At 33.7% G+C, this 18,097-nt stretch overlaps 1 protein-coding gene across 1 annotated transcript in view; it reads right to left on the bottom strand.

Moving 5' to 3' along the window:
* The window catches only part of Tnni3k (TNNI3 interacting kinase), a 313,990-nt gene that overhangs the window by 209,868 nt on the left and 86,025 nt on the right, over positions 1-18,097 (bottom strand). The window contains 2 exon segments of the mRNA XM_048351587.1: positions 430-568; positions 4,441-4,539. Of these exon segments, the coding sequence (XP_048207544.1) occupies positions 430-568; positions 4,441-4,539 (238 nt within the window).

Here is an 18,097-nt window from a genome sequence, read left to right as displayed (position 1 = left end):
AGGATTCTCTAGTGAGAAACTGGAACTCTGATATATTGCTGTGTAGTCAGTACAAAAATTTTGCAAGTCTGTCTGGAAATTTCCTTAAAAAGCTAATATGTGTGCAGTCCTTAGTGCAGTGATCCTATTCTGATGTACACAGTAAAGAAAAATAAATTCATATATTCACAAGAAAATTTGGGTAAGCATGCTGCTGGTAGCTGCATTCAAAACAAATGATTTTAAAATATATTATTAAAAATAAATTATTGTTTCTGGAACAAATTTGCACCAGACTATAGGACTAGTCAACTTCAAGCTTATTCTCTACTAAATACATGAAGTATTAGTAGAAACTAACTATAAGAAGAACAAACTATATTATTAGTAGAAAGTAACTAACTATACATAATGTGAAAGACAGCAAATGCTTTCTAATCATAATCTTACCATCTGCTTTGTTCCCATCTTCCATTAGGAGTTTTGCAATATTAAATAATCCTTTTGCAGATGCTAAGTAGAGAGGTCTGTCTTCAACTTTACCACTTACATTTACGCCAGCACCAAATTTCAAAAGAAGGTGTGTTACCTGAAGGATCCATTCATTTAAAATTAGTATAGAGGGGGCTGGGGATATGGCCTAGTGGCAAGAGTGCTTGCCTTGTATACATGAAGCCCTGGGTTCAATTCCTCAGCACCACATATATAGAAAATGGCCAGAAGTGGCACTGTGGCTCAAGTGGCAGAGTGCTAGCCTTGAGCAAGGAGCCAAGGACAAAGACAATGCTCAGGCCCTGAGTCCAAGGCCCAGGACTGGCAAAAAATAAATAAATAAATAAATAAAATTAGTATAGAAAGAGGAAGAAGGAAGATATATATACATATCTTTATATATTTGTATAATATATTGTAATATATAATGCACATATACATATATAATCAATTATTCCAAAATGTAGAGGTAGTTTCTGTCTCTATTCTATACTTTGGCTTATAATTTTATAATGTCTAGTGCTACTACAACTTTCTTGCTCCCATAAGGCTGGAAGAACAAAATGATAGAACTTTAGTTCTGATAATGTTATTACACTGTTGAAGTAATCAAGCTGGAATTGCTCCCATTTTGTACTTTGTATTTATATGATCCAATATTAAAATTCACCAATATTAAAATTCACCAATATTAAAATTCACCAATATTAAAATTCACCAATATTAAAATTCAAGGAGTTGAGTAAGAATATTCTATTATATTCTGATGAAAATAGCATGAGAAAACCTTAATGACATGTTCCATGTTGTCAAATTTTTTGCAATATTATTTGACTTTCCAGTGTTACCTTTTAGCAGTTCAACAATTCAGATCTTCATTGTATATAAATGAGCTTCTCTAAATTCACCTATAATCTTCTCTAAACGATCTTTTTTTTAATACATTTTCTTTATAGACAGAACAGTAGTTTAATTCATTCTTTTGGTTTTCAAAGACCATTAGCTATGTTCCTACATGTTGCAACTCTGGGCTCTTTTCTGGACATATGAATAAAGAAGAGACAGCCACAGAAGCCTCAGTGTTGTCTTCGATTAGCTGGGACCCCATGTTAGAAAGAACAGGGGAAAATAAAGTAAAAAAGCAATTAGCAGTTTCCTGGTGGGGTTTCAGAAAAGTTATGGAATTCTTTTGAGTCATTTACATGCCTAACTAGGAGCATTCAAGTAATTTCGCTAATTTTCTTTCCTGAGAATTTCAAAACTCACTTCAGTGAACTTACTAGGCAAGTTAGAGAGAGAGAGAGAGAGAGAGAGAGAGAGAGAGAGAGAGAGAGAGAGAGAGAGATTAAAATCAACAGGTAAGGAAGTGCTGATAACCATCCTGGCCATTGAGATACCATCACAAAAGTGAACTCAAGCTCTAGAACTATCCTGACTTTTCCTATTTCACAGCCAATAAGCAGGACTTGTCTAGAAAACATCTATAAAATATGAAAGATACTGGGTAGAAATGCTAGACAGGGTACTACCAGGGTGGGTTACGGGGAAGTGGTTTTCTTTTAAGTATATGAGCTGAGAGCAAGGATTCTGGAATCTGGTTTCTATTCATTAGCTAGGTTGCCATGAACAAGTCATTGAATCTTCAATTTCTTCATTGCTATCATTCCTAACATGGAATAATAATAGTTCTATTCCTGGAATTGTAAGCAATAATAAAGTCATTACATAGAAAACTCTCAATAAAGTGCCGAAAACTCAGTAACTCTTTGTAAAAGTAGTGATGTCAACATGGAACTTGAACATTTTAGTCTTCTGTTGGCTAAAGGGCAGATCAAAGCTTAATTCAGAGATATCAGGCAAGTAGAAGTTTACTTTCTAGAACCTTGCACTCCTAAGCAGATAGTTCCACTTACAGAGACTCCATAAATTCTGATTATGTGACTTTATCATGGATAGATTTAAATTATCTCTGAAATCGATTGTCTATTAAGCACTATTATTACATATCTAGGAAATATTGCTTTTGGTACATCTATTCTTCCATTTAAAAATAAGTAAATAAACCTATGGCTGGGAGCATGGAGCATTTGGCACATTTATATATCAAGAGTATAATTCTCTTTGTCAGCACATTTTAATAAATGACAATAGCTCCCATAAATTACTTACGTGCTGCCTTCATATACAGAAAGTGAGTCCCTTATCATAAAAGGGCCATCCATACTTTAGCATAATTTTATGACTGTGACTACATTTTTAGGTAAAGTAAACAAATTTAGCTCACTACCCAACATGCATAGAGGCTCTTTATCTCTCTGCTGGGTTACAAGGTTAATCACCAAAGAAGATGACTTTACAAACAGCATGCTTTGGGTATATTTTGTCCATGCTGAAGTCAGAAAAGTATGGACTTTTTCCATCACCTGGGCTTTTGGATCCTGCACTTTCAAACCCACTTTCAATGACTCGCTCTCCAGTGCACTTTAGTGCACTTTGAGCAGCACATAAATGAAATGAGCAAACTCTTCTAGCTGTAGGTCATGCCTTACAGGTCTGAGAGTGCCCAAGCATACGCAAGCAAGCAGAGGAATAAAGTCACAACAACCAGAGCAGCAGAAGGGCATAAGAAAATTTTAGATTTCAACTTGGAACCTTTAGGCAGTACTGTACTATAACTTCCAGGAAGTTAGAAATGTCTGATTCTATTGACTGTACCTAGTGAGAAAGTTAGGTAGAATGAAAAAAATTATGTCAAGAACAATAGCTGTGTTTGGTTATTTATTTATATTTTTCTTTCTGTTTTGTTTCCAGTTTCTTTAGAATAGCTAAATGTCAGTGTTCCAAAGCAGTACATATAAAGTTAGTCTTTTGGTATGTTAGGATGTAAATTAATGGAATTTGGAGTTTGATTCCTGAATTATGAATTGACTACTCTCTGTAGAAAAATACAGTTGTCTGGGTTTGTATTAGTTTCATTAGTGAAAAGAAATTAGAAGAGATGCTTTGAACTTATGAATAAATATACTTGGGGATTCCACAGACCTGAGTACATATTCTCTTTCTTTTTCCTATTATTTCTCTGGCTCTGGCATGTTCCTGACCTGCCTGAGTTTCATATGAATCATTGATAAGAAGGAGAAAATAATAGCTCATTTTAGAGTTTTTAATAAGAATAAATAAACAAAAATAATATTTCCTGTAAAAGCAATGACTTCGTTGTTTTCTTAGCTTCTATAAGTTACCTGCTTTTCTTAGCTTGTATCTTCATATCTCCATTACTTTAGTGGTTTCTATTGTTTCATCGGATATTCACTCTGATTTATTCTCTCTCTGCTATTGATCCTTGCAAATGTTCAGGCCTAACACCTTATCTATGATAATCACATCATCTTGAAATTCTATATTTATGCACAGCTCCAAGGTTTCTTGTATGGTAACATTTACAGGTTCCATCAATTTGACTATGTACAAATTTCCATGTTCCTCAAGAGTAGAAAGAAATCAAATTTCCAAAAGACACCTTTGTCCAGAAAACTGCTGGAAGGGCCTTTATGATTTGTTGCATTGTTATTATCATTTGCATAATCACAGTGACTTATATTGAACACTTTCCAAACAATTTACATTTCATCACCACCCCTGTAAGAAAGATCCTTTTAATAGATTTCCCTTTTATAGATGGAGAAATGAGGTTAGAAGGCTTCTATAATTTATACATAATCATAAAGCTAAGTAGGGATTTTCTAAATTCAGGCTGATTCCTATGGCTGTACACACGTTCTTGTGCTTTACTGCCTCCTTTGAGTACTTGATATTAAAAATAAGCAGCCTGACAGTTGCAATGCTTATATGGATCTATGAACACCCCACGGGGAAAGCTGTGGTAACAGACATTAAGCAAAGAGTATGACAAAGTCTAATGCACTTAAGCAGTCTCCCAGCCTTTGTCAGCCCCACTGTCAGCCTTACCTGCTCATGCCCATGGTAAGCTGCAATGTGCAATGGAGTGAAGAAAACTGTATCTTGAACATTGACAGTTGCTCCATGTTTCAATAACACATCAGCAGACTATACACACACACACACACACACACACACACACACACACACACACACAAATGAGATTTTGGCTAGGGACCTTGCTTGGAACATCTACAGATCAAAATTTGCTTTATGAACAATAAAGTACAACTCTTGATCAAGAGTCACATCCTGAAATAAAACTTTCTTCTACCTCCCTTCCCCAAAACTCTCAGTGTCTTTGCATTTGCAAATTGATTGGTATTCCTCTACCTCATTTCCTAGTATTCGCTTTAATAAATTCAATTATACAGTCAAACTGCACCCAGTTTCCTATTCCTTTGAGGCATTGCTCACATTATTTCCTCAGGAGAAAATGCCTTCTGTTCAATTTACAGATGTTGAAACCCCAGCTAAAATAGTACTTTGTCTAAGATTTCCTTAATTTGCCTCCCTTCATTGCATCTGTTTAACTGAAATTAACTTTTATACCATTACAAACTTAATATATAATATAATATATTCATGACTTTTAGAATATTTTTCTATTCATATATATATATACATATATATGCCTTATCATTTACACACATACACACATATGTGTGCACGCACCCTAGTGCTGGTCCTGGAACTTAAATTTAGGGCCTGGGCATTATTCCTTGAGCATTTTTGCCCAAGGCTAGTGCTCAACCACTTGAACCATAGCTCCTCTTCTGGTTTTTGTTTTGTTTTGTTTGGTACTTTCTTGGAAATAAGAGTCTCAGGGTCTTCCTTCCCTGCCTAGACTAGTTTTGCCTACAATCCTCCAATGTCAGTCTACTGAGTAGATAGAATTTCAGGCATAAATCACTCCTACCTGACTAAAAATATGGATCTTAAGGACAAAATACATATCACATTCACATATATCTACGTTGTTGTTATAAAATAATAATCAAGAAACATCTGTTGAGCAAATGAATGGAGAAACGAGAGTGAAAATCACTACAGTTAACTCATCCAATTGTCTTCCTGGAAAACCATAGACAGAAATTGCAGGAATAGGAAATAAATGTCACATCTCTACATTTTAAAGTGGAAGACAATGAAAATCTAAAGGAATAGGGAAAGTTTCAAGGTTATATGACAAGTAAATTACACCTGGTAAGAAAATCCAGTTTCTTGACTCAACGTTTGTTTGATCCATTATTCCAAATAGCATATTTACTCAATCATTTATTCATTCATTATGTTACATGTTTATTCTCATGTTTTATTCAATCACTAGGGTAGTGTTAGAGCTGATGATAATGGTCAGATACAAAGGATAAGGAAGCCTTCTGGAACATCCTAGATGGTTAGTGGACTCCAAATAGGAAAAAAATATATTGACATCTATATATTTTCAGGACAATACTTTTCTTACACTTAGTTATTGTTAACTCGTGATGAATAGAATATATAATGTATAGAGTGAGTTGTCTTCCTAGTATAAATTGAGTATACTCTGTTTCAGCCTCAAATATAGAATGGTCATTGCTACTCTCCCATTCTAGAAGTGAAATAACAGTTTCAGGAGAGCACATGCAGGTATATTTGATTTCAAAGTTTATTTCCACGAGTCTTCTTTATGAGTGTGATCTCATTAACACTAACCTTTAATTAAATGAACCACTGACTGAATCCCAGGTATGAGAAAGTCATCACTATTTGGAGATACAGCTTGGAAATGAATGCCAGAGTTATTTTTTTGTTGTTGTTGTTGCCAGTCCTGGGGCGTGGACTCAGGGCCTGAGCACTGTCCCTGGCTCCTTTTTGCTCAAGGCTAGCACTCTACTGCTTGAGCCAAAGCGCCACTTCCGGCTTTTTACTATATATGTGGTGCTGAGGAATCGAACCCAGGGCTTCATGTATACGAGGCAAGCACTGTACCACTAGGCCATATTCCCAGCCCCTGCCAGAGTTATTTATATCAAATGTCTGCTATCTGAGGCTTCATATGATTAGAAGTTGAGTCTTTGAAAAGAGACCACAAACAAGGTAGATGAGGCAATTTTTTAAATTTTAAAATAAAGTATAAAACAAAGTAAATAGCATGAATTTTTATCATAAAAAGAACTGCAACATACTAGCAAATAGACAAAATTTCTTAGACATAGTTCCATAACTTAACTTTCCTTCTAAAAGATAATGACTGTTAGGCATCAAAAACATTTTTTTTTCCAAGTTTGCACTTATCTAGTTGCTCAGGAGGTTAAACTTTTTTCTGAACATTCATTAATTGTGAAGTATTGGCCTTCTGAGAAACTGTCAAAATGTAAGTTTTAATGAAACCACAGAGTCATTATTGAGCTGAGCTTTTTATAGTTTATTTTAAAATGCAAGGAAATATTTAACCATTAAGAGCAATGTACATATATTCAAATTATAGGCTTTTACTTATATAATTAGAATACATTTATTCACTTTCTGAGTTTTAAAGTCATCATGGGGAGAGTATCTCCTAACACGATAATGAGAACATAGAATGTTAGGTTTACAAACATACCAGTTCTGTGGGATAAAACAAAATACACTCATATGATACATGAGAAATCAATTTTGTTCCTTTTCTACTACATGTCTACTACAGCAGACATTTGATATAAATAACTCTGGCATTCATTTCCCAGCTGTATCTCCAAACTGCAATGAATTTCTCATACCTGGGATTCTTTCAGTGGTTCATTTAATTAAAGGTTAGTGTTAATGAGATCATGCTCATAAAGAAGCCTCATGGAAACAAACTTTGTAGTAGGTATTTATCACAAGTATAGATATATTATTTCAATAATATAATAATATATTGTTTCAAGTTTTTTAAAGAAAATAACAAATCTACTATAAAACTGAAAATAAGACTGGCAACATTAAGGATATGGTAATATTATTTTGATACTTAAAATCATAAACTGCTTCTTATATGGACTTGCATCATTTCCCACAAACGGAGACCATTTTATTTATTGCTATGGTAGGCATATCATAGGCATTCAATCATTGTGGAAATGGGAGATATTCTGAATAAAAATAAAAATTTTGAAAATTGATCTATCACTAGGCTAAAAGGATTCAAATAGAAATTGTACAAAAACTAAATGAACATGGATTTCAAATTAGAATTCGGCCCAGGTAGTTATTACAAGAATAGATATATTATTTCAATAATATAATAATATACTGTTTCAAGGTTTTTTTTTTAAAAAAGAAAATAACAAATCTACTATAAAAATGAAAATAAGACTGGAAACATTAAGGACATGTTAATATTATTTTGATACTTAAAATCATAAACTGCACCTTATATAGATTTACATAATCAACAGAAATATCATTATTATTAAAGAAACAGAATTCAAATATGGTTATTACTGAGGGAAAATGTCATAATAGGCTTCCCATTAAGCAGTTCTTTTCTGAGTACAGAAAATGGATCAAAACTCTTTATTTTGATAGTAGAACAATTACTATGTTATTTATCCTTCACAATTATTTTTATTCACCAATTGACTTCTAACAAGGTCCCTTGAATTTCCAAATCATGAAACAAATATTTATTTGCACATTCTGCTCTTTCTTCTGGAAATATCTTTTCTTCTCTTTTTCTGTATGCTATGTAATCCCAAAGATGAAATTCAGTTTGTATGTTATCTTTGAAAACTTTCTGCAAATGTTTCCTTATAAAGATTGTTTCTTTATATGGACATCAATATAAATCATCTTCATAATATTATCCATTAATTGGCACTATAGATAAAATGCTATCACATAAAAAATTTCTTCACACTGAGGATATATCAAATAAGTTTTTAAAAAATTACGTAAAAGAGATTTTTCTCCTGAGGAACTTGTATTTAATCCTTCTGATTCAATTCTTATATTTAATACTTTTTTTAAAAGATCTACATTTTGATACTATATTTTTCTTTTCTTAAGTGATATTTATTCCTGTTATTCTCCAATTTCATAATAAGCCAGACCTGATCATTTAGTATATTGGAGATGTTAAATGTGATGGCTATTTGAGCAAATAATATCACTGTTTGTGTTTATTAAATGTTTATCTTACACAGTGGTTTTACCTTATATATATTTTTTTCTACTTAGCTTCCACCCTTTTCTTTTATTGCTTGGAAACCATAGGCAGAAAAAAATCACATAAACATAGAGTAAATTTCCTATGGAAAAAAAAGTAGAAATAGGTAAATTCTAGAAGAAAAAAAACAAAGGGCAATCAATCTCAGCTGAAATTTCCCAAATCAGATATAGTGTCATATATTTAAGAGACTTTAAATCAGTATCTACACTTAGATATTAAATTTTTCTTTACTCGGGTGGCACTTCAATTGCTATTATTTCCTTTGTGTCTTCTTCAAATTCATGTTGTACCAATGTTTTCCTTAAATCCATCTAAAGTCAATTTTATTTATATATTTTTCACTAGGCTGTATTTAAACTTTGTTATTGGGATATAAGGAGAGCAAAACAATGTCATTTTACTGGGATAATAATCATTTCCATTTAGTGGGAAAAATATATGTTAGTTAAGTTGTAGTGAAAAACTGTTGTCATTCTTTCAAAGTTATCATAAAGACAGTAGTATCAAAGCTGATATTGATTTGATATTTTCTAGTTCCATCAATTAGAAGATCTCAAATGTTGTTTCTTCAAAGATTGCCTTATTTCTTCGATTTTGCAGAATATTTTCTTTTAATATATGTTTACATTTTGTCCACATTTTCCCAACCTTTGATTAACTGCTCAGATCACTGCCATGTGATTTTTGGACCTTGCCACTATGGAAAACATTCCATTAACACCAAATGCTATCTGACCATACATTACAGTTTGTAATGAATTGGTTTGTAGTGAATTCTTGTAATTTTGCATTGCCTTGTAATCCATTTTTAATAGAAGTTAGACTTCATCCTAACATAAGCAGAGTTTAGTCACTTTATAATTTCTATTTCTTTTATTCCTTTTAGTCAATGAGGTTGATCAGATACCTTTTGTAGTCACCTCCTGCTATTTTCTTTTCTGCACAATAGCTGGGTATCTCCTTCTTGACTTGCCCCACGAACTGCACAAAAGTAATGATCATTCTCAGTCGCAGTGTGACTCCAAGCACTATCAATTTGCTCTACTTGCAACAATAAGGTCTTCCCTTCGGAAACCTACTTGATTTACTCCCTGACACCCAATAAAAACTTTGTACAGAAGTTCCTCTCTATCTCTCACTCCCTGCTTGCCAAAAGCACACTTGTGGGCTGAACAGCATTCTGCCTCCCATTGGACCTGTAAGTTATACTGTCCTCTTCACTCTTAAGTCTATCAGTAATAAACTACTTTTTCCATTTCATGTATTTTATTGAATTATCTCCATTGCTTATTCTGACTGGTGTATCAGATATGAATTGTTTTCCATCAGAGAATAGCTATCTTGCTAAGAATAAAGTGGATATAGGTTAGGTAAGAGACACAGGGGTCTGTCTATATATGCCAGAGCCAGCCGGCAGTGAAAGGGAATCCTGATTGAGGGGGCAAGGATTAAATAAAAAGAAAGATACAAGACAAGAGAAAAAAGACAAGAGACAAAAGATGGGGTCCGGGAGGTCTGCAGCTCAAGACTGTTGCTCAAGACTGCAGCCATGTTTATTCTTAACTTCCAGCTTATATGCAGTGTGAAAACCAGGAAATAGCATAGGGTTACTAAAATTCAAGAACACAAAAAGGCTTGGAGTCGGCAATATCCGATGGCAGCAAAGACAGGATGAGGTTGGTTAACAAGAATGGACTCCTGTGGACATAGTAAAGCATTTCTGATTAGTCCTGTCTTTCCAGTAAGCCGTGCCCTTGCATGTCCTTGAGAACACAGTGAGAGGTCAGGAAGAACTTTACTATCGGCTTGGCTCCCAACATATACAAACAAATTTCTTTTGGAAAAAAAACAACACTTGGTCATCAGTCAAACATTGACTATAATTTACTTCTGCCATAGACCAAGATAAAGAAGTATTGAATGAAAAGATCAATGTAAACACACATACTGAAATCTCTAGACTCTGTGAGAACACAGCTAGAGTTTGTAGATATACTCATGAGGTGAGTATACATTAATAAAATGAGCTGAGGTGGGCTTAGTGCCTCAAGGGTGGAAATGGACTATAAAAATATTAAGATGGAGACTGGGAATATGGCTTAGCAGGAGAGTGCTCGCTTGGCATGCATGAAGCCCTGGGTTCGATTCCTCTGAACTACATAAACAGAAAAAGTCGAAAGTGGTGCTGTGGCTCAAGAGGTAGAGTACTAGCCCTGAGCAAAGAGAAGCTAGAGACAGAGCTCAGGCCCTGAGTCCAAGCCCCAGGACTGGCAATTTAAATATAGATAGATAGATAGATAGATAGATAGATGGTAGAAGCATAATGGCAACAGATAGGAAGACCAGGAATGGGAAAGATTAAGAAGAATTGTCACCAAATGATGAGCTCAAAGATGAAGCCTACGCAGAGAGAAACTTATGAATAAAAACTTATATGTCTCCTAAATTTACATCATCTATTGTTTTGTGTCTTCAATTAATCACCCGAAGAGTCAGCTTTTTCCTATTCCCTTGGGCAGTTCATGATGCTTTTTATTCAGCACTACAGGCTGATTCTATTGGTAACAATTACCAGTCAAGATTTGTTCATAATTTTCAAGCTTTCCAACCAATGAACACAAAGCTGTGTCAATTATATGTTTAACCAAATAATTTTCTTTTTTCTTTATATTTGAGTCTTATTGTATTTTGAAAGCACTTTAGACTGCAGTATTTGCTTTAGAGTTACTAAGATACTCATCTTAGTTTACAGACATTATAAACACCTATGAGACTATATGGTTATAATAAGTAATATAAAATTATAAAAATAGTTTATATAAATATATAGTTATATATAAGATATATAGTTGTATATTATTTTTGACATCCATTACAAATGTTAAGTGAGAACTTTATCATATGGTTCATTTTCCCTTGGCTGTATATTTTGGTAATGGCATTTTTTTTTGACCTGACATAGCTCTAATTAAGTATTTGAGTATAAAATCTACTAAAATAATATCTTCAGGCTGTCATAGAAATAAATTCCTTCTGTACGATCTTTATTATTTTATCTCAGGTTATAATTAAATTTGGTGTTTATACCACTCAGATTGTTATGCCCAAGTCGCGAGAAGACCACCAAGAAGACCACAAAGAGCCAGACATTCCAAAATACAAAAGCAAGGCTTTATTCAGGCGAGCTGCAGCCTGGACCTTATGCTTACACACGGATGCAGCGGAGGTTAGGAGGAAGGTCCCGAGCTGAAATCTTACAGGGTTTATAAAGGCAAAAATCACAAAGTTACAGTAACCAGATGTGCAAGCAGGACTGGGGTGGGAGTACAAATCTGATTGGTTCGGGGCTAGGGACATTCCAGGGTGGTCTAGGGACATTCCAGGGCAGTCAAAGCGACTGGAACATCCCCAAACTGGTTGGGCCATCTGTGCAATGGGGGTAGTTGTGGTCTGATGGTTTCAGTACAAACAACTCTGTTTTTTGGAATTTGGGTGTGCTCTGGGTTACTCATAGTTTAAACAATCAACAAAACGAGGGCTGACTGAAAATGGAGTCATTTTGGCTTTTCAAGATAATTACTCAGATCCTTCCACAGATACCAAAAATAAAAATTGGTGAGAAGCTCCATAATACTAAATTGTAGAAATAAAACTTAAAGACATATTTATGTGTGTATATCTCTATATGTCTTTATTTTGAACACTCCATTGATCATTACCTTTAGTATCACTTCTCAGGAGATGAGTAAAATACAGGGAGGAAAGCTAATGGATGAAGAACAAAGCATAGGAAGAGAAAGGCATGAATGAAGATTCAAGTGCTATTATTATAGAGGTAGTACTTCAAACTATAAAATAAAGCAAATATCATAAGATGTTATACTTGGGATTACAAAACGGGAAGGAGAAGAACCAGAAAAGGAAAGATAAGAAATGGCTAATTGGAAGGATAAAACTAAAGGTTGCCTATGCAGATAACACATGAGATATTCTTAAGCAGAATGGTAATATTTTCTGTGCCTCCAATTAATCACCATTTCACTGTTTTATGAATTTTTTTAGATATATACTTTTCCCATCATTTCTTTATGTGAAAATCTTATTTTAAAATCCATGGCTTGGGGCTGGGAATATGGCCTACTGGTAAAGTGCTCACCTTGTATACATGAAGCCCTGGGTTTGATTACTCCAGAACTGGCAAAAAAAATAGTGTAAAATCCCTGGCTGAAAACATGGGCATTCAGTGTTGACTGTTAAAACATATAATGTTTTATGCATTTCAAAATCCATAATCTATACTTATGAGATTCACATAGTTCAAATCAGGCACCACATTTTTCACTGTATTATAATTGTTGGGATTTGAAAATTGAAACACAAGTGATACTCCTTCCTAATGATATGCCTCTTCAAGAAGGAGTTCAAGAAGTACCGACAACCAGTTTTCTCATGGTTTTCCTTCCACAGTTCAAATGACTTGCTTATCTATTTTCTCAAAAGTTACTGTACTGAAGAGTCTTGAAAAATAAAAATAGATGAAAAACAAACAATTATTTACTTCCAATTGAAAAATCAGTTTCCAAGTTTCATTCTGAAAGTGAGTTGGAATCAAATAATAGGACCTAAGGAAGAACACATAAAGAGTTTGTCGCTTAGACAAGCCTCAGCAGTAAGAATCCTTCAAAGAAATTGTATCAGTGATTAATGAATTTCCAGCAGTTGGAGTTTTAAAACAAACAGAAGGAACAACATGAACAATGAAGTCTCAGGTTTAAGTTTCAGTTTTGTTAGAAGCATGAGTTAGGAATATTTAGTTCTTGCTTCTTTAGCATTTCTTCATTAATTAATACCAGAAAATTTATTTTGTGAACTGTAGGACACCATCTAAATTCTTTGTAGGAAAAGACATGTGGGTAATCAATTGTACCATTTGGGTCCTATTTTAGACAATAAAATTGAAAAGATGGGCTTTCAAGAATTTTTTGAAAAAATAATAATTGGCACATTCACAATTGTATAACATGCTTTAACTGACTATTGCTGTCTAACAGGTATAAATTCATGTCTAGATCATTCTCTATTAGGAGAATGAATTTATCTGAAACAAGGGTTTACATAATTTAGTAAAAAATAATCTACCATTAAGACAGAAAACAGTGAGTATAACAGTGGTAAATTATTAACTATTCTATTTATCTTGAGAAACACATAGGGTCAATATGACAATGGTCAATAGACTTTAATGGCAAAAAAGCAGAGTATGCACTTTCACAAGTAATTAGAGATTTATAAATGAAAAATGGCAAAATGTAACTGTGGGTGGAACTCAATCCCCATCTTCCAAACCTCAAGGCTTGGCTAGAAAAAGGTAGAATTTGGATACAAACAAAACTTGGCAGACTTGTTCCAGGGCGCTCATGCCAAATGGGTATTTATATTACACTACAGTAGTGAAAAATCTGTTTTTTTTTTTTTTTTTTTTTGGTCTGGGTGATGCTGACTCATACCTGCAATCCTAGTCACTGAGAAGGCTTTGATCTGAAGGATCATGGTTCAAAGCTGGCCTGGGAAGAAAAGTCCACTGGACTCCATTTCCAAATAACTAGCAAACAGCCTGGCTAGTGGTGTGACTCAAGTGGTAGAATACTAATACAGAAAATAAAACCAGAGCAGTTTTGAGTTCAGAAGCCAATAATGTGAAAAACAAAACAAAGAAAAACACTGTTGTAGAGTCTTAGCTTTTAAAACTTTGCTCTGATTAACTCAGAACTCAGCATTGAGTGCTGTGATAGAATTGGATTAGGTGACAATTTCAAGTATTTTACAAGTGTAGTTTAAATTCCTTGCTTTCTGCATGACCACCAAGGTACCACCACAAGGACTCTAGATTCCAAAAGGAAATGTACAGGATCTCACTGCTGTAAACAAGGAAGCTGCTAATTATTGAGGAATAGAATTGACATCATATCAACTTTCTAGATCCTTCTTGCTCCTTGGAGAAAACAGGGACAAAACAGGAATATAGTATCATAATGTTCCCCTGTAGTGGGGTGGTGGAATGTTTATCATCTAGACAGCATAATTTTCCATAAAATTATATATACATATGTATATATACCATACATATTATATATAAATATGGTCACATATTATATGTAACCATAACAATACTCTATACACAGTTTATATAGTTTATAATAAACCATATTCACAGCTTATAGTTTATACTCATATATATGCATAAAACTGTAAAATATACCTGCCTAAAGTGGAGTGACATGGGCTATCCATGAAGATAAATGGGTCTTTTAAGTAAGGAAGCAATGACAAAATGACAAAAATGTGACAAATGTTATGGAGCATCATGTAATAATACCAGGATTTTTTAAAAATATTGTGATTTCATCTTACTGGTACCTTTGTGACTTCCTCCCTCCCTTTCTGAAGCCAACTGTTCTACACTGAATGGATAAGACAATATGGCACCATGAATATCTCTGCTTAAGGGACAGAGGACTGACCATCTGCAAACAGCTACTTGAATGAGTTTGGAGGCAGTCAGTTGTTGTGATGATTGCAGCCCAACTTGATGCTTTGATTTCATTTTTATTAGACAGTCTAAGCCAGGAGATCTGAGTGAACAACCTTAAAAGAGGTCATCTACAAAAATGTAAGATATAAATGCTTCATAAATCATAAAGTTTTGGAATAGTTTGGGGGTTGGTTTATTTTTATTTCTTTCTTCTCTTCTCTTTTTCTTTATTTATCTATTTTTGGAGGCAAAGTCCTGCTCTAGAATACAGTCTGACTGCAAACATCCTGCCTGCACACCCAGCACAATATCTTAGTCCCACAATAGGAGCTAAAATAACACTGTGTTTCTCATTTTATTATTAAGAGCACCCAGAGCAAAACTGATTTTTACACTAAAACAGTCCCTTACTAAATTTAACAAATATATTTGAATACTTCAGAATTCTAAGCCTTGTGCGAAGTTCTGGAAATTCAAGTTGCTCAAAAGTAATAAGCCCAGGTTAGTAGACAAAGCAAAGCAAAGTAACTATTATTCTATTCATGAGTTTGGTAGTAATAATTTATGGGCAACTGTGGCATAGAAAATAATTACGTTCTGATTTCTATCAGGAGAAGGCAGAGAAAGTTATAGAGGAAACAGAAAGGTGTGCTAGTATGGGACTTGAAGCCATTTTCTAAACTGACAAGAGATGTTCACTTAAACAGATTTGATTGTTCGTAACTACCTACACCTGAGATTATTTTTACCAAATTCCATAATTTCTTGCAATATCTTTCTAAGTCTATTTCTATCAATCATTTTAGATAGCTAGAGAGTGCTCTAATTGGCCCAATAAGTGGTATGGTTTAGATATTTCCCCAATAATTCATGAATTGAAAAGATTACTCCTCAAAATCCTAGTAACACTCTGGGGTGGGGTCTTTGAGACACAAATAAATTAAGATGAAGCCAAAAGGGTGGAGTGCCTATAATACCTTTAGTGGCTTTCGAGGAAGAGGAAGAGACTCTAGCTTGTTTTCTCTGTCTTGATAGGCACTATCCTCCCTGATGTGATGTAACAAGAAGATTCTTGCCAGCTATCAGCATCTTGATATTGGACTGCCTTGTCTCCAGGACTACGGCAACAGTAGTTTAAAAAAATCCTGATAGCATAATAGTCACATCAATACTATTAAAAGGAAAAGTAGCAGTTCATTAGAGATAGTGTGTGTGTGTGTGTGTGTGTGTGTGTGTGCTGATCTTTGGCTTAAACTCTGGGCCTGAGCACTGTCCTTGATTTGTTTTTGGCTCAAAGTTAACACTATTTGAGTGACAGCTCTACTTCTATTTTTTAAAAAGTAAGAGTATAATTGAAACTTTGGTTGACACCAAATAGCTTAATGACATGCATATAATTGGAGAGGAGATCAAAATATTAAAAAAAAAACAGAGCAGATGAGATTAACAATATATTATATGTTATAGAAAGAAACACTAGTAAAGTTGAAAACAATTGGTATTTTGTAAAATGAAATATGGAGAAGAAAGAAGATTTTTAAAAATAAAGAGTATAATTGAAACTTTGGTCAACACTAAATAGCCTAATGATATGCATATAATTGGAGAGGAGACAGAAATAGTTTTTAAAAATAAGGTTGGAAAAATTTTCATCCTTAATGAGTATGAGGTAAATGAAATCTACATGTCATTAATATATCATCTTAAATTGCTCAAAGTTAGTGATTAAAAAAAAACAGCCTTAAAAGTTGTCAGGATAACAGTGCACATTATGTCCTCAAGGGCAAAATAATGAGGACAGCAAAATTCTTGTCAAAAATAATATAAGTAATAAGACAATGGATGATAGTTTTAAAGCACAAAACTATAAAAGAATTCACTAGTTTAAACTATCTACCTAGTGCAATATCTTCTAGAAGAAATAACATCATTTTAAATAATATTCTCATCAAAAGTATTAAGCAAATGACAAAAGAGATAAGTAAAATGTGTAAGTCGCAAATGTGCACGTAAAAGATGAAAAGAAGCTGAATTCCTTGATAATTAGAAAAATATAAATTAAAATTATGATTAAATATCACTGAACACCAATTAAAATTGTTAAAATAAAAACTGAGCATACCAAACATCAATAAAGAAATGGAAAAATTGGAACTTTCATACAATGTTGATGGGAATGTGAAAGTATACTCAATTTGTAGACAACATATACATATGCCACATAAATTATCCAATAATTCCACTTTCAGATATTTTCCCAAAAGAAATAAACATACCATTACACAAAGATTTTATTGCAACATTACTTGTAATCACTAAAACCTAAAATGCATACATCCATCAAGAAATGTTAGGTGAGCGTGTGATAGATGCGAGCTTTGGAACCCTGCTTTTGAACTAGACATTCCCTTGTTTATTTATTATGATAAATTTTCATTTTGACATTTATGAAACTTTTACCTTCACTCCTTATCCTGCTGAGGAGACCACAAGAGGAAGGAATTACCCAAATGATCCATAAATCTAGTTTTAAGATTTCCTTCCACAGACTGTCCTCTGTAAGGAATTTTTAATCAAATTAGTGAAAGGACCAAATGTTATTCTTTTCTTGCCTAATCAACCCATCAAAGGAATGATGAAGGCAGAAATAAGTTATGGGAAACTTTATAAAGGTTAGCCTAGAAATTTTATCATATAGAAAGTAGAAGGATCAGAAATCAAACTCTTATTCTTATCCTCTCTTTAAATAATTTAAATTTCTTTCTTTGTTATCTTATTATGTATTGAAAATCTTTAAAGCTTCACTTGACACACTGAATGTTGAATAGTCTGTCTTCTGGAAAGACTGCAAAAGCAAGACTACTCAGCAGATTTTTCTCTTCTCTCTGTCTCTCTCTCTCTCTTCAACTTTTCCTTACCTCCCTTTCAATTGCATGAACATACTCTATGATCAC

This window comes from Perognathus longimembris, chromosome 7 (genome assembly GCF_023159225.1).
Source record: "Perognathus longimembris pacificus isolate PPM17 chromosome 7, ASM2315922v1, whole genome shotgun sequence".
NCBI classification, from domain to species: domain Eukaryota; kingdom Metazoa; phylum Chordata; class Mammalia; order Rodentia; family Heteromyidae; genus Perognathus; species Perognathus longimembris.
The sequence above is the reverse complement of the archived record's forward strand: the minus strand, read 5'-3'. Positions and strand labels throughout refer to the sequence as shown.